This window comes from Mytilus trossulus, chromosome 1 (assembly GCF_036588685.1).
Source record: "Mytilus trossulus isolate FHL-02 chromosome 1, PNRI_Mtr1.1.1.hap1, whole genome shotgun sequence".
NCBI lineage: Eukaryota > Metazoa > Mollusca > Bivalvia > Mytilida > Mytilidae > Mytilus > Mytilus trossulus.
The window spans coordinates 101,113,350-101,126,764 of record NC_086373.1 but is presented as its reverse complement, the minus strand read 5'-3'; the positions used below and the strand labels follow the sequence as shown (position 1 = coordinate 101,126,764).

General features: G+C 30.6%; 1 protein-coding gene across 3 annotated transcripts; it reads left to right on the top strand.

Annotated features, from left to right (window-relative positions):
- Positions 1–1,065: 1,065 nt before the first annotated feature.
- Positions 1,066–13,044, top strand: LOC134693940 (uncharacterized). Of its 3 annotated transcripts, none has more exons than XM_063554903.1 (11): positions 1,073–1,139; positions 3,446–3,487; positions 3,776–3,803; positions 5,784–6,022; positions 6,498–6,628; positions 7,189–7,334; positions 7,995–8,091; positions 9,025–9,211; positions 10,619–10,727; positions 11,499–11,632; positions 12,753–13,044. In XM_063554903.1, exons 1-11 carry the CDS (start codon positions 1,134–1,136, stop codon positions 12,870–12,872), a joined length of 1,239 nt encoding a protein of 412 aa, XP_063410973.1. In that variant the 5' UTR covers positions 1,073–1,133; the 3' UTR covers positions 12,873–13,044. The 3 variants fall into 3 exon arrangements, with proteins under 3 accessions (XP_063410991.1, XP_063410973.1, XP_063410981.1); XM_063554911.1 differs by having other exon boundaries at positions 1,075–1,139; positions 7,998–8,091; XM_063554921.1 differs by lacking the exons at positions 11,499–11,632; positions 12,753–13,044 and adding an exon at positions 11,262–11,474 and having other exon boundaries at positions 1,066–1,139.
- The last annotated feature ends 371 nt before the right edge of the window (positions 13,045–13,415 follow it).

Here is a 13,415-nt window from a genome sequence, read left to right as displayed (position 1 = left end):
AATATCAGTTTTTTGCCCATACAAACTTTCCGTCGTTTAAGCTTATTTGAATCGATATTTTTTTTCGAAGAAATATATTTTATTCGAAATATTATATAAGATATAAGTTTTACAATTATACGTTGTACAAGGTTTTTGTTCAGGTTTTAACTTTTTTGACACATACATTTTGGACTGGGAGATAATTTTTATGTTTCTCCTTATCCCAAAATCATATTCATAAATAGTTCTTTTGTGTTCTTATAATGTTTTAATGTAACAATGCTCAATATGAGATTGTATCATGTAGTTTTAGAAATATGATAGAAATATACGAAACAAAAGACTTTGTGCTTGTATTCGTGTATAGTGATTTAAACACTGATAACTTGTACAACGTAATTTTATTAACATTACTATTTGTACATAAACATCTTTTAATGCCGTACAGATACCATTATAACTGTACAAATATATATAGTGAAATAAATTATAGACTATTCAGATTGAATAAAAGGTTCGATTTTTCGGATATTTTCGAGTTGAGGAAGTCTTTTTTTTATTATTTGTCACATATTCTGAATCCTCTTGTTTTATTTATGTGACTTCATTAGATAAATATTTTCCTTTTCATAGTTTTATAACATATAGTTTAAAAAGGTTTTTTTTAAAATAGCATTACTCTTTCAATATGTAAGAAACAAGGTGTCAGTGTAATAAGTATAAAAAAATCAGCAGAAAATCATTTCCCAAATATATTATATTACTTATTTCTCAAAAACTTAGACACTTTTTCTTTTTGTAATGATTTGTTTATATGAATACTATCAAATGAAACAATCTATTACAGAAGTTGTTATTTTGAAACACGAGCAGCGAACACTTTTTAAAAAATTATATGATTTAAAGTTATTTTGTCAGATTTTTATTCAGGGAATTATGATGAAAGAGGTTTTTTAATATATATGAGAAACAAAATATTAAAATAAATGGTGATGGAAAGTCGAATCGCTTTCATAATGTACTGTTCACTCATGCTATTTAAAGTCCCCGCCCTTTTTAATAACAGCAATTTTCACTGGTTAACAAAACTACAAATGAAAAGCGACATTAGCTCATAACATCAAAACTGGACTGAATCTTGATAATAAACCATGTTTGTAAGTAAAATACTTATTTTAAATTGTTTTACGTAAATGTGATTAAATTTTGAGTACATGTGCAATTGTTTACTTTGAATACATTTTCCATCGGTAAAATCGTCTTTTCGAGCTGAAAGACTTTGACTAATAAATGTAGGAACGCACAGACAAATATGTAACACAGCACTGCTAGTTATTTGTATTCTTCAAATATGTTCATATTTCTTTCATGATTTTATTTTTGACAAATTATTGCAATTTAATAGTTTAGGATTACCGGCATCAGAATTTTGTTGCACATATGTTCTAAAAGATTAAAATCTTTAACTTCAGTGAAGTTTTTGATCAAGTGAAATGAGAAAGAACTATGAAAGGACATGAAACATAAAACAACTTTTATAATGATAATATTTCATTATATTTTTAGAATTAATTTAAATGTAGAAATTTGTTGATTGATCAAAAGAAACATTGATGGTTAAAGTTATCGGGTTATCTGAAATAGTATATCAAATTTTAATGAACATAATGTTGACACATTGTGAGGTAAATGGGTAAACCTCACATCGTCTTCATAAAATAAATGAAATTTCTTATAAAGTCGCATAGAACATATTGCATGAATTACATGATTAAAATATGTGGGAGTATACACAAATAGGCAATTCAACGACATAACAACAAAACAGTCAACAAATGGTAATTAGATTTTACGGGTTTAACAATCGGCAAGTGTCTAGCGTACTTATAATCCTGGTACCTTTGATAACTATTTGCACCACTGGGTCGATGCCACTGCTGGTGAACGTTTCGTCCGGTATCACCAGCCCAGTAGTCAGCACTTAGGTGTTGACATGAATATCAATTATGTGGTCATTCTTATGAATGTTTACAAAACTTTGATTTGTTTTGAAAAACTAAGGATTTTCTTATCCCACAAATAGATTACCTTAGCCGTATTTGGCACAACTTTTTGAAATTTTGAATCCTCAATGCTCTTCAACTTCGTACTTGCTTGGCTTTATAAATATTTTTAGATGAGCGTCACTAATGAGTCTTATGTAGACGTACTAAATTTTAATCCTGGTACCTTCGATAACTATTTGTATAATATAGTAAACCCTTTATTGTACTGAGTGTACATTTTTCTTCCATCCAACACCTACAAATACAATAAAGTCTGAACACTCCGAAATAAATTATTTACCAGAACAGTGAAAGCTGTATCACTTACAGAAACTATGAGAACCTTTGTATTACTAGATATTCATAATTAATGGACAAGGCAAAATTGCATACACACTTGCATACATAAATTATAATTGTACAGTCAGTTTTCTCCAATAAATAACTTTTTTTTTCTTCGCCATAAATGAAACCTTTCATTTGCGCCAATGTTACAAGAAAATGCAGGTTAATAGTATCAAAGACTTTAAATGCCAATTGTTTGCATAATTAAACATATTCCTCAGCTATCAGTCATCATATAACCATAAAAGGTTGTTAAATCTTCGTTTAAGCCTAGTTCTTTTACTTTGAACATATGTTAACAGAATTAAAATTGCAACCCAGTTTTAAGCATTATACAGTATAATTCAGTGAAAATTTTGTCCTTATCAGTTGTTATTCTGGCTTTGCAAGTTTTAAACTTTATAAATCTAATTTCTATTAGAAATGAGTATGAACAAATATCCAGGAGAAATACTGTAGATACAAATCCTATCCATGATACAGCAATGAATATTTAGCTTTTCCGTTATATGTTACCCGTATTACCTGTGAAATGGAACAAATGATATATAACCTTCTGACGCAAATGAAAGATCGGATGTAATTGGATTAGAGAAATAGCGCAAATGCAATGCGCCCGCCTTTTATAGCGGAATAATTTTAATTTTGTTATTCATACCACATCTCCTATATTGTAGATTATAGTTGAATTAATTGATTTATCACTAATTCTGTGGTTACCATGCAATCAAAAATAACTCGTTTAAGAGACCAATAGTCAGCACTTTTCAATTTCAATTATATTGTCATTTTAAGAAATTACCTGTTTAAAAAAGTATGATTTTTTCGTAATACTTCTTATCCCAGAAATAGATTACCTTACCCGTATTTGGCACAACGTTTTGGAATTTGTGGTCCTCAATGCTTTTTTACTTTGTACTTGTTTTGGTATTATATTTTTTTTTATCTGAGTGTCACTAATGAGTTTTATGTGGACGGAACGTGCGTCTCGCGTATTCAATTATAAACTTGGTACCTTTAATAACTAGCTAGTTACAAAATGATATAATTAAACTTGTTATTTTTTCTTTTAGTTTATACGGTGGTTGTATATAACAATCAGTATTCAAGTACAGGTAAGAATAAAGATTTTAGCCAATCAATATTTCTTTTTTAAATTAGAATTATGATTTTGTTTTATTCACATAATTGTTGTATCCTGAAAGGAAATGCTAGGGCAAAACATAAGAATCAGTATGTACCACTGATTAAATTGGTTAAAATAATAGTATGTTTACCTCTAAGTGTTTTTTAAATGATAGAAATCGAAACGGTCTTTTATACGTTTATATTAATTTCAGGTTATTTAAGTATTCTGTATATTTTATTCACCAATATAACTTGGAATCTTCCTTTATTTCTAGATAAAGATTGCCAGAAGTGAACAAAATGGTAATGTAAAAGGTTTATTTATACACTTTCTTGACTCGTTGATGATGTTTACGAGTTTTTAAAAATACAATCATACTTCAATGAAATTGTATAAATCTAAACATATTGTCGCTCTTATAATAGAATAAATTTTATATTGTTTTATTTTATTTTTAAAAGTCTTTAAAGCCTCGGTCACACCTTACCGGGTAGCACGAACGGACGCCTAACGGATGAATATAAAAGTTGTCCGTTGACAAAATTGTTATCCTTTGAGAGTCCGTTGATGTACTGACCGAATAAAACGGACGTGTAACGGATGCATAACGGACCCACAACGGATATGCAACGTACGAGAAATGGACACGTTCCGGACATAACGGATGTCGAACGTACATCCAACGTACGAGTAACGCATAAAACGGACACCTAACGGAAGCGTACCGAATAAAACGGATGAACAAGATATACGAAAAAATCAAAAGCGAAAATATAGTACATGTTAATCGCATAAATATTCAAAATGTTTTTGTGTAATTGGGTTTGGTTTGTTCTTCAAAATTCCGCCAAAGGGCAGTGTCTGGCCTGAATAATGTCCCTGCTTGATTGTGAAAACGTACTTAATCTCTAACATCGATTATGAATATAAGAATTCATAAACCTTAAGAAATCTGACATACCAATTATTTGCATTTCTGACGCGACATTTTCAATTGGCATATGTCCATTTCAGATCCGTTCATCGTCCGTTTTATCCATTATACGTCTGGTAGAGGTCCGTTTCTCATCAGTTTTATCAGTTAAACGTCCGGTAGAAGTCCGTTGGCGAATTTATCTTCCAGACCTCCAACGGATGTATAACGGACACGTAATGGAAACAGAACGGAAACGAAACGGACGAGTACCGTACGAACCTTATCTTATCAGCTGACAGGCGCACTACCAAATGGTGAATTTCTGATTTTTTAACACGGGTCATAATCACAGGGTTGACACTACTAAATTCAATCATTGTCAAGTTGTTCCCTATTGTAGTATTTTAATCAGTAAGACTTTCTAAGATGACAATACGAATACTAATAATCTGGATTTAAATTAATAAAGCGTATAGGTACAGTTTTCAATTAGTAAGCGGGCATGACGTAAAACAGCGAATCAAAGAATTTAACTTAAATTATAACTATTATAGGACAAAGCTATTTATTAAAGAATACTCCATTCTAGGACCTTTGGTTTTCCAAATAATTAATATTACCAGAACTGTGCATCTTATAATTGACATGACTTTATCAGATGATAATCTCAATACTGAAATAAGGCTTACGCATAGTTATATACTTTAATTCAGTCACGGACCCGCGATATCATGGGTGTGTTCTAATATTAACAAAAATTATAAATATTAAATATTTTAATTCAGATTACAGAAATATTCTGATATGACAGCAATTTTGATTTACATTATTAGAACAGATTGCTCTTACATGAGATATCTATTTATTTATCATATCACGTCATGTCACACATTAATTGACGGATTGTTCATGCATTGCCGAATACGAATACGAATACTTCATTTCTCATATAACTTCAATTACATAGTTTTAGAGAACATACATATTCATAACTATAAGGTACAATTATTAAACGCATGTGTGAACATTACAATAACATTAACTTGGAGGACTGACTTTCACATTTATAACTTTGTAGTTTTTCTAATTTTACAATATTAGATGTATTAAACAGTTGCTCAAGTTTATAGATATTAGGATTTGACCACAAATATGAAGGTAGGTAGGTAAAAAATATTCTTTCAAACTAAAAAGATCCACATTCAACATGTTCAATTTTGTCAAAGTTATGTTCTGTATCGTTTTTACTTTAATTAACTGATCATACATGTTTTAAAATTTACGGCAGTTACAAAACACCTTCTCAGTACATTGCTCAATGAGTAAAATTAACATAACCTTGAGTTCCTTCAACATTGTTTTCTAGTCGGATATTACTGTTTAGCTGATATCCAATCTGACGACCTCCTTCATATTGATTTCCAACTTGATCGAGGAGGAGAACCTATAAATTACGTGTATGCCCAGAATGCAACAGACAACACATTACTTCCGGATTGCAGTCCTGAATATGATTTTTCCAGTAATGTTTACCACATGCGCATGACGGTTAATACGACATCGCATGAGCAAATCAGTCCGTCATCGCCATGCGGAATCTTGTTTGTAAGTCATATTAATTGAATTAGCTTTAAAAATGACATGGATTATCATTGCAAATGTACAATTATTAATCCACACCAACGTGGCTTGTTTCTGGAGAAGCAGTAGAAAATATATAAACTGTAATGAAATTTACCTATAGGTAGAGAGGTTTTTCTCTGAGAAAAAGTGATATCCATGTATCTGTGGTAGCTTCATTTAATTCCTTACCATAAGTTACATCTGAGAAAAGTGTCATCCATGTATCTGTGGTAGCTTCATTTAATTTTTGACCATAAGTTACATCTGAGAAAAGTGATATCCATGTATCTGTGGTAGCTTCAGTTACTTCATGACTGTACGTACCATTGACCTAAAATTTGAACTCAATATTCATCAGTGCTGGTGTCTGTTTTACGAATTTTTATACAAGCAATGAAACATTTATTAGATATATTTCGTTTCCATTTCTATTATTGTTTATGTTTTACTTTTGTAGATTGACGATATGTATGCTGTTAAAATAAAAGCTTTTGCAAGTGAAGGTTTGACATCCGACAGTGACAGATTGTTTACTATCAGATGTGAATCCAGTATAAAAAGCAGTACCATTGGGACCGTCAAAGTCGGGTATTAATTTTTCTTAAGGCTTACATTTTACAATAAAAAAAACTGTATAATATTTTTGGTAGCCGATTTGTACATAATACTTAGTTTGGTTTGACTGATTGTGTTTATGTTCAGCAACAATTCAGTCGATCACATCATTAAAATATCTGTAAAATTAGATTTAAGCAGAAGGACAAACGATTTATTCCATAATGAAGCATATAAAATTTTGTTTTCTACTTATAAGGTTATTGAATTCTGTAACAGGTTTTATTCAATTTTGAAAGGAAAATCATGACGTCACCAGTGCAAACTCGCACATTCGCAACGGTAACGTGAGAGTACCCAAGTTGCACCTACACGACAATTGTTTAACCTACGTTTATTTATGTAAAATCTAATTTAAGATCGATTCTATTTTTTTATTATTATTAAACAAGGAAAACGTTACCCTTTCCCTTTAACCAGCGTTAGATTATATATTTAAAAAGCAAAATATGTGTATTCGAAAATTTGCCTCTGAAATCAAAATCTAGATTTATAATCTTATACTTTATAACTTATTTTACCCAATATTTCAGAAATATAGAGAAAATATCTTTAACTGGAAGCTCTCTCGTAACAAAACTGACATTGGTGTCTCCTGATTTGACAGATATAGTTGGTCTTGTTAATATTGGTGATAAGGTCAAACTAAAGTTTGCCTTAACTTTTACCGGGGCAAAGGGTATGTTAAAGGTACTTTAAAAATCAAATATATTCTATAAGACGTTATAAGGTAGTATTTAACATCTTTACTAAAATTAATTCTGATCGTTCAATTTCAAACAAAAACACTTGGCTTCCGCCATCATGCTTTGTAATATGTATGTGTCTGAAAAATTCGGACTTCTTTTTCTTACTTAATGTGTAGGGTTACGGTAAACCAGTACAAAACAAAAAAATCAGTTTGTAATCTATATCCTGAGTATGTATTATATGATTGCACGATATGCTCCTTTGTAATTAGAAAACAGTTTGGCACTTTGATTCCGTCTCAACTAATTATTTATAACTAAACATATATTTTACTGTATATGCATGTATGTACACAATTTAACGGTATAAATAGTATTTATTTTAAATGACTATTTTTTTCATTCTATATTTTCTTCCTTTTATTTGATGGGAAATATTTTAAAAATAAGATTTAAGTGTAAGCTTAATATGTGAGCAAACATGATGTAACATTCTTACATCCTATTATTTTTGTATATATTCTTTTTTATGCCCCACCTACGATAATGTCCTACGACATATCTTAAGACAAACCTTAGAACACTGTCGATGACACGACTTTATTCATTATAATTGAATGAATATTACAATCTTTTTGTTTATTGTTAAGCAGAAAACGTGGATATCATAGGAGCTCGTTTATTGGGGTTGATAGTTTCTCCGACGAATAATTTTCAACTGAATAGAACAATGATGGATTCAGATGGGTAAGATATAGTTTTTATTTTAAATTAAAAAAATTAAGTAGAGATACATATTCGATCTCGATGACTTTAAAATTTGTTCAAATGTTGTTCATTTTTTTCCTGCTCATGTACAAACGTACAGGCACTGCTAATGATGTGTTTAACAAATACAATCTTCCTCATTGCCATAAACTGTAACTCAATGTTTGGAAGAACAAAAGGCCGTTTAAATAAAGTTAAATTTTCAATAGGCACCAAACGGAGTTAACGGTAAGATTTAATGGTATTTATTTCTTTTCCTATATATATAATGAACATCAGCTGTTTGAACAAGGAATAGGTTTTTACGCACAAAAAGTAAAATTACAAATATACCGAACTCCGAGGAAAATCAAAACGAAAACCCCCTAATCAATTTGCAAAATCAAAAGCTCAAACATATCTATCTAATGTATAACAACCGACATGTTCATAACTTGGTGAATGCATTTTCCTAGGTCGAAAATGGTTGTATTAAATTTTTTTATAGCTTACTAATTCTCTCACTTGACAGTCGCATAACATTCCATTATCTTGACAATGAGGAAAATGCATATTAATTTGATTACGACAGGTATTCATTTGCATGACCCACAGCACGAATTATGTAGTGTTGGTGCTGTAAATAAAAAGGAAAGATTACTTTTAAAAGTTAAATCATCAAATTGTTTTTACAACATCATGCATATTGCTAAGTGCTTACAAACATGTTTATGATATAACATTTTTGCTATAGCTATACTTAGCCTAGATCATCATATTTAGTGGTTGTCTGCAATTTGTATTCTTTATTAATTGGTTTACCTTGTATCAGGTATTGGATCGTTTCACATTTGACATGCCCTTTATAGCTTAATTTACGCAATTTACATACACTATTGTATGTTATGTCTTAATTTATTTCTTCATCTACAGCTGCCCTGTGAATCATTCACAAAACGTATTAGAAGTGTCTGGGCCATTTACAACCGATTCAGATGGAACATCACCATTTATAGCGTATTCTCCATTGTTTGAAATCGCCAGTTTTGTTGTGGATACTGTTGGATTTTTATATTTCCGTGTGGACATAGAATACTGCTTCACTTTAGATTGTTTTAAGGTTAGTGTTTACCTTGTAAAAACAAAAAAACAGCAGTAGTTAACCGATGTTAAAATCTTGTAAATCAATTTAGACCATAAAAATCATAGAAAAAAAAACATAACTTGTGGGAAATACATGAACTCTAAAATGACGATGCATCGACAGGACAAAAGGAAACATTTTCATGTATATACCAAACTTTTATGGAAATTCAAATCGGAAAGTTCCTAACCAAATGGAAAAATCAAAACATTAAACACATCAAAGTATGTGAGCATATTCCTGATTTGGTACAGGTATTAACCTATGTAGAAAATAGTGCATTAAACCCGGCTTGATAGTTAGCTAATCCTTTCACTTGTAACACAGTCGCAAACAATTTCATTATATTGACACCAATGTGTGAACAGGCAAACGTCTCTAGATTGGCATATTATTCCATCGTAAATTATTCATTACTGGTCAAAGTGAATATCTAGAAAAAAAGAATATGTAAAAATTAGACAAAAACTATTATTGCAAAATCAACATTTCATTGGTTGTAACTATCACACGTCAAAGTACGGCATTTAACAATGAGTATTGGTTCTCAGCAAGCTTCAAAGGGCCCTGAAATTACTATTGTAAAACATTTCAAACAGGAAAACCAACGGTATAGTCTATATCAAAAAAAATACCTACATCAACAAACTCAAACTACTGAACAACATGTCCCTGACTTAGGTCTTTGTTAAGAAGTGCCGTTATTTAAAATTCCTAATGTTCAAAAGAAAGATACTTAGCAATTACTTTCCCTAAATATGCAGTTTCTAATTGCTGTCTAAGAACCGATCAAATATATCTTTACCCTTCTCGAAATGATTGATGCATTGTATTTCTATAATTTATATATAATCATCATATCACAACATTGATAACAATTGCAGAATCCCTTCTTCAAAGATGATGTACATGTAATACCATGTGGACATTCAAATTGCAAACGTTAACGACAAGCTGGAGTGACTTTAAAAAACAGAAGGCGACAAAAAAAAACAAGTTTACGGGTGCGAGATTTTCTCGCTACATTGAAGACCCATTGGTGGTCTTCGGCTGTTGTCTGCTTTCTGGTCGGATTGTTGTCGCTTTGACACATTCCCCATTTCCTTTGTCAATTTTTATTATAAATCACTTTACAAAAAAGGAAAACAAATAATAAGCAACACCAAGAAAAATAAAACTGGGGGTTTGAGGTGCCCCTCAGGGTAACATTTGAAATTTGCGTACGCCAAACCAAACGTATTACCTATGAACATTCCAAAACACGTACACACTTTTGTATGTCCATTTCGAATTTCTAAGTTCATTTTGTAGTTTTGTCTAAGTTCATTTCTTGTTTCTTGTTTCATTTGAAGTAATAATTGTATAAACAATCTATTGTTTTAGAACATATGTAGTAACAGAAAGAAACGAGCTGTAGATGACAAGAATGCTGAGCAAATATTTACTCAGTTACAATTAACAGTCAATAATCCATATTCAGACAATTCACTGCGTAAGTTTTGACAATACTTTTCTCATTCTTGAAACATAATCACCCTCCAGTTGTATGTTCTATTTTGATGATAAAAAATCTTTTATAATTATGGCTGTATAAATGATAGTTCATGTCAATACATATTTGTTGGCATTATGATAGTAAGGCATCCTCAGTTAGTAATTATCGTTGCGGCCAGAATTTATAGAACCAAAACAATGGTATGTAAAAGAACATAATAGCATATGACTTCAAATAGATTTTACCCTGTATGTTATATACATCTGACAGAGAAAATAAAAGCCCTTTCTGATATGCACATCAAACAGCTAGAAAGATGTAACTTGCCAAGCTTTTGACGTGACGATTCATGACAACTTGAGAGTTTGAAAGGTGAGTCCGGTACCGTAGGTATACTAAGATTTCTATCTTAAAAAACGACATTACATTGACACGTATTGAGCTTATACCGAGAATGCATTCTAATTTGTTTGTTTAAATCTGTCACAAATTGCAGAGTGTTTGTGTGGTTAATTTTCTTTTTACTTTCAGTGTGATATCCCTTGAGCTAATTCTTTTAGGGACATATTTCATGTACTAATAATTCCTTGTAATGATAATCCATTACGGCACTGGAACTATACGAAAGGAATTTTATCATCTCCTGTATGCATATACTGTAAATTGGTAAGTATATGTCTGGCAATTACCGGAAACTTTGGTATCTTTTAATAAGAATTGAATATTTGATATTATGAAAAGATCTGATGCCGGTTTATTTTTATTTAGATGATTCACAAAGCAGTCCTTGTTACAACAGTACGACGTTTGTGGTAATTGTATGTACATTGTCAGGACTAATTCTTTTGGAAGTCCTGGTTCTATTGTTTGAAGCGAAGAAATTACAAATTGTAAAAACAAAGGTAATTTGATTTATAGTATGTACATGCAATGTTTTGCTCCGCATACCGTATTAATTTCATATCCAGTTTATTTTTATATGTCTCAACTATGTTTGAGTACTGCGTATGAATGGTACATTTACTTAAAAACTAAACAACAAGTACCACTGGAATCAAAACATTAAGTAGGTTGTATCAAGTACGAACTGTACTAGTTTTAAAAACTGAAGATCTCGAAACGTTGTTGTTAAATTTCGAAAGGTAGAATTTGCAACAGGCCTATGCCAACATAAAAAAACACAAACGAAATTTCAAGAGAACAAAAACAATGTCATGAACAAATACAGACAATTCTCCGTAGGAACTTAGTTGTGTATGTAGATAACTGACTATTAAATAAATGGTGTCAACACTTAACATCTGTAATTGCATTAGAAAAAAGTAAAATTACAAAAATACTTGACTCAGAGAAAAATCTAATCGGAAAGTCCATAATAACATGGCAAAATCAAATGACAAAACACATTAAAAACGAATGGACAAAAACTGTCATATTCCTGACTTGGTACAGGCATTTTCAAATGTAGAAAATGGTCGGTTAAACCTGGTTTTCAATTATAACTGTAGTTAACTACAAATGAGGTTTCTAACCTGAAGAAAAAAACAAGTGTACACGTTGAAAGGTATAAGTGGTTTTTTTTTGGTAAATCAAACCATTCTATTTTTATCTCAGTGGAATTACAAAGGGTATTTCGTAGAATTTATAATGATAAACCAGTAAATAAAACGTTCAGCCGAGTAGTACTTGTTATACAGGCTTTCAGAAACGTAACTGTAAAGACTATTAGAGAGTGCACTTTGTGGAAAAGGGTTCAGCCCAATGTTGAAGTACCACTGTTTTCGTTTCTGCACGCGGCAGTATTTGTTGAATCATTTTTTGACTAATTTTAAGTGTATTTTCGAAGGTATGATTATTTACATATATATACCATGCGTTTAATGTACAAATGTGCCTTATAAAAGATCTTGTTTCTCCTATTATGGCAATGTTTTTTCTTCTCAAATATTAGGTCAAATTTGTTTATATAAATATTTTAAGAGTAATGTAGAAAATCGTCAATGAACGTTTTTTGTTTTGTAGGTCTCACCAAGTCAGAGCACTTCGTTTGAGAAAGTACCATTGTGTGAATCGGAATATAGAAATCCAGTTAATGGTTATCATCCAGCACAACAACATAACTTAGGACATGTCGTTATGTGAATATTCATTTGGTCAACTTGCAACTTATCAACGAGTGATAATGGAATTGATAAATCTTAAATTATCATTCATATGCTTTTTTATCATTTAAATTAATAGGGTCTTTTATTCTTTTTAAATATTGAAAATGCTATAGTTTGCTACAGCATATTATATAAATATATAGTACGTTTGTGTTACAGTTTATTCATCTATATGGTACCACTTTTGTATATTTAAGTCAACTATATTTTTATTTTATTTACCCTGACATATAAATTACAAAAATATATTGCGAAAACGAGGCTCTTGAGGTGTGACGTCACTTGCACGCACTTTAAAATAAATATTACTGACAGCATCAATCATTCATCATTATCATTAGAAAAAAAGTAATATATGTTTTCGTTCACGTTCATTAATGCATATTAGACATGGTGTACTGTGCAGCTTATGCGTGCAACACCAAACCAAAGAAAAACTATCTTTTATTTTTTTAAATGTCACTAGCATTGTAAATATATTCTTTTGAAAATAATTATTTTATCTCATATACTATATTTC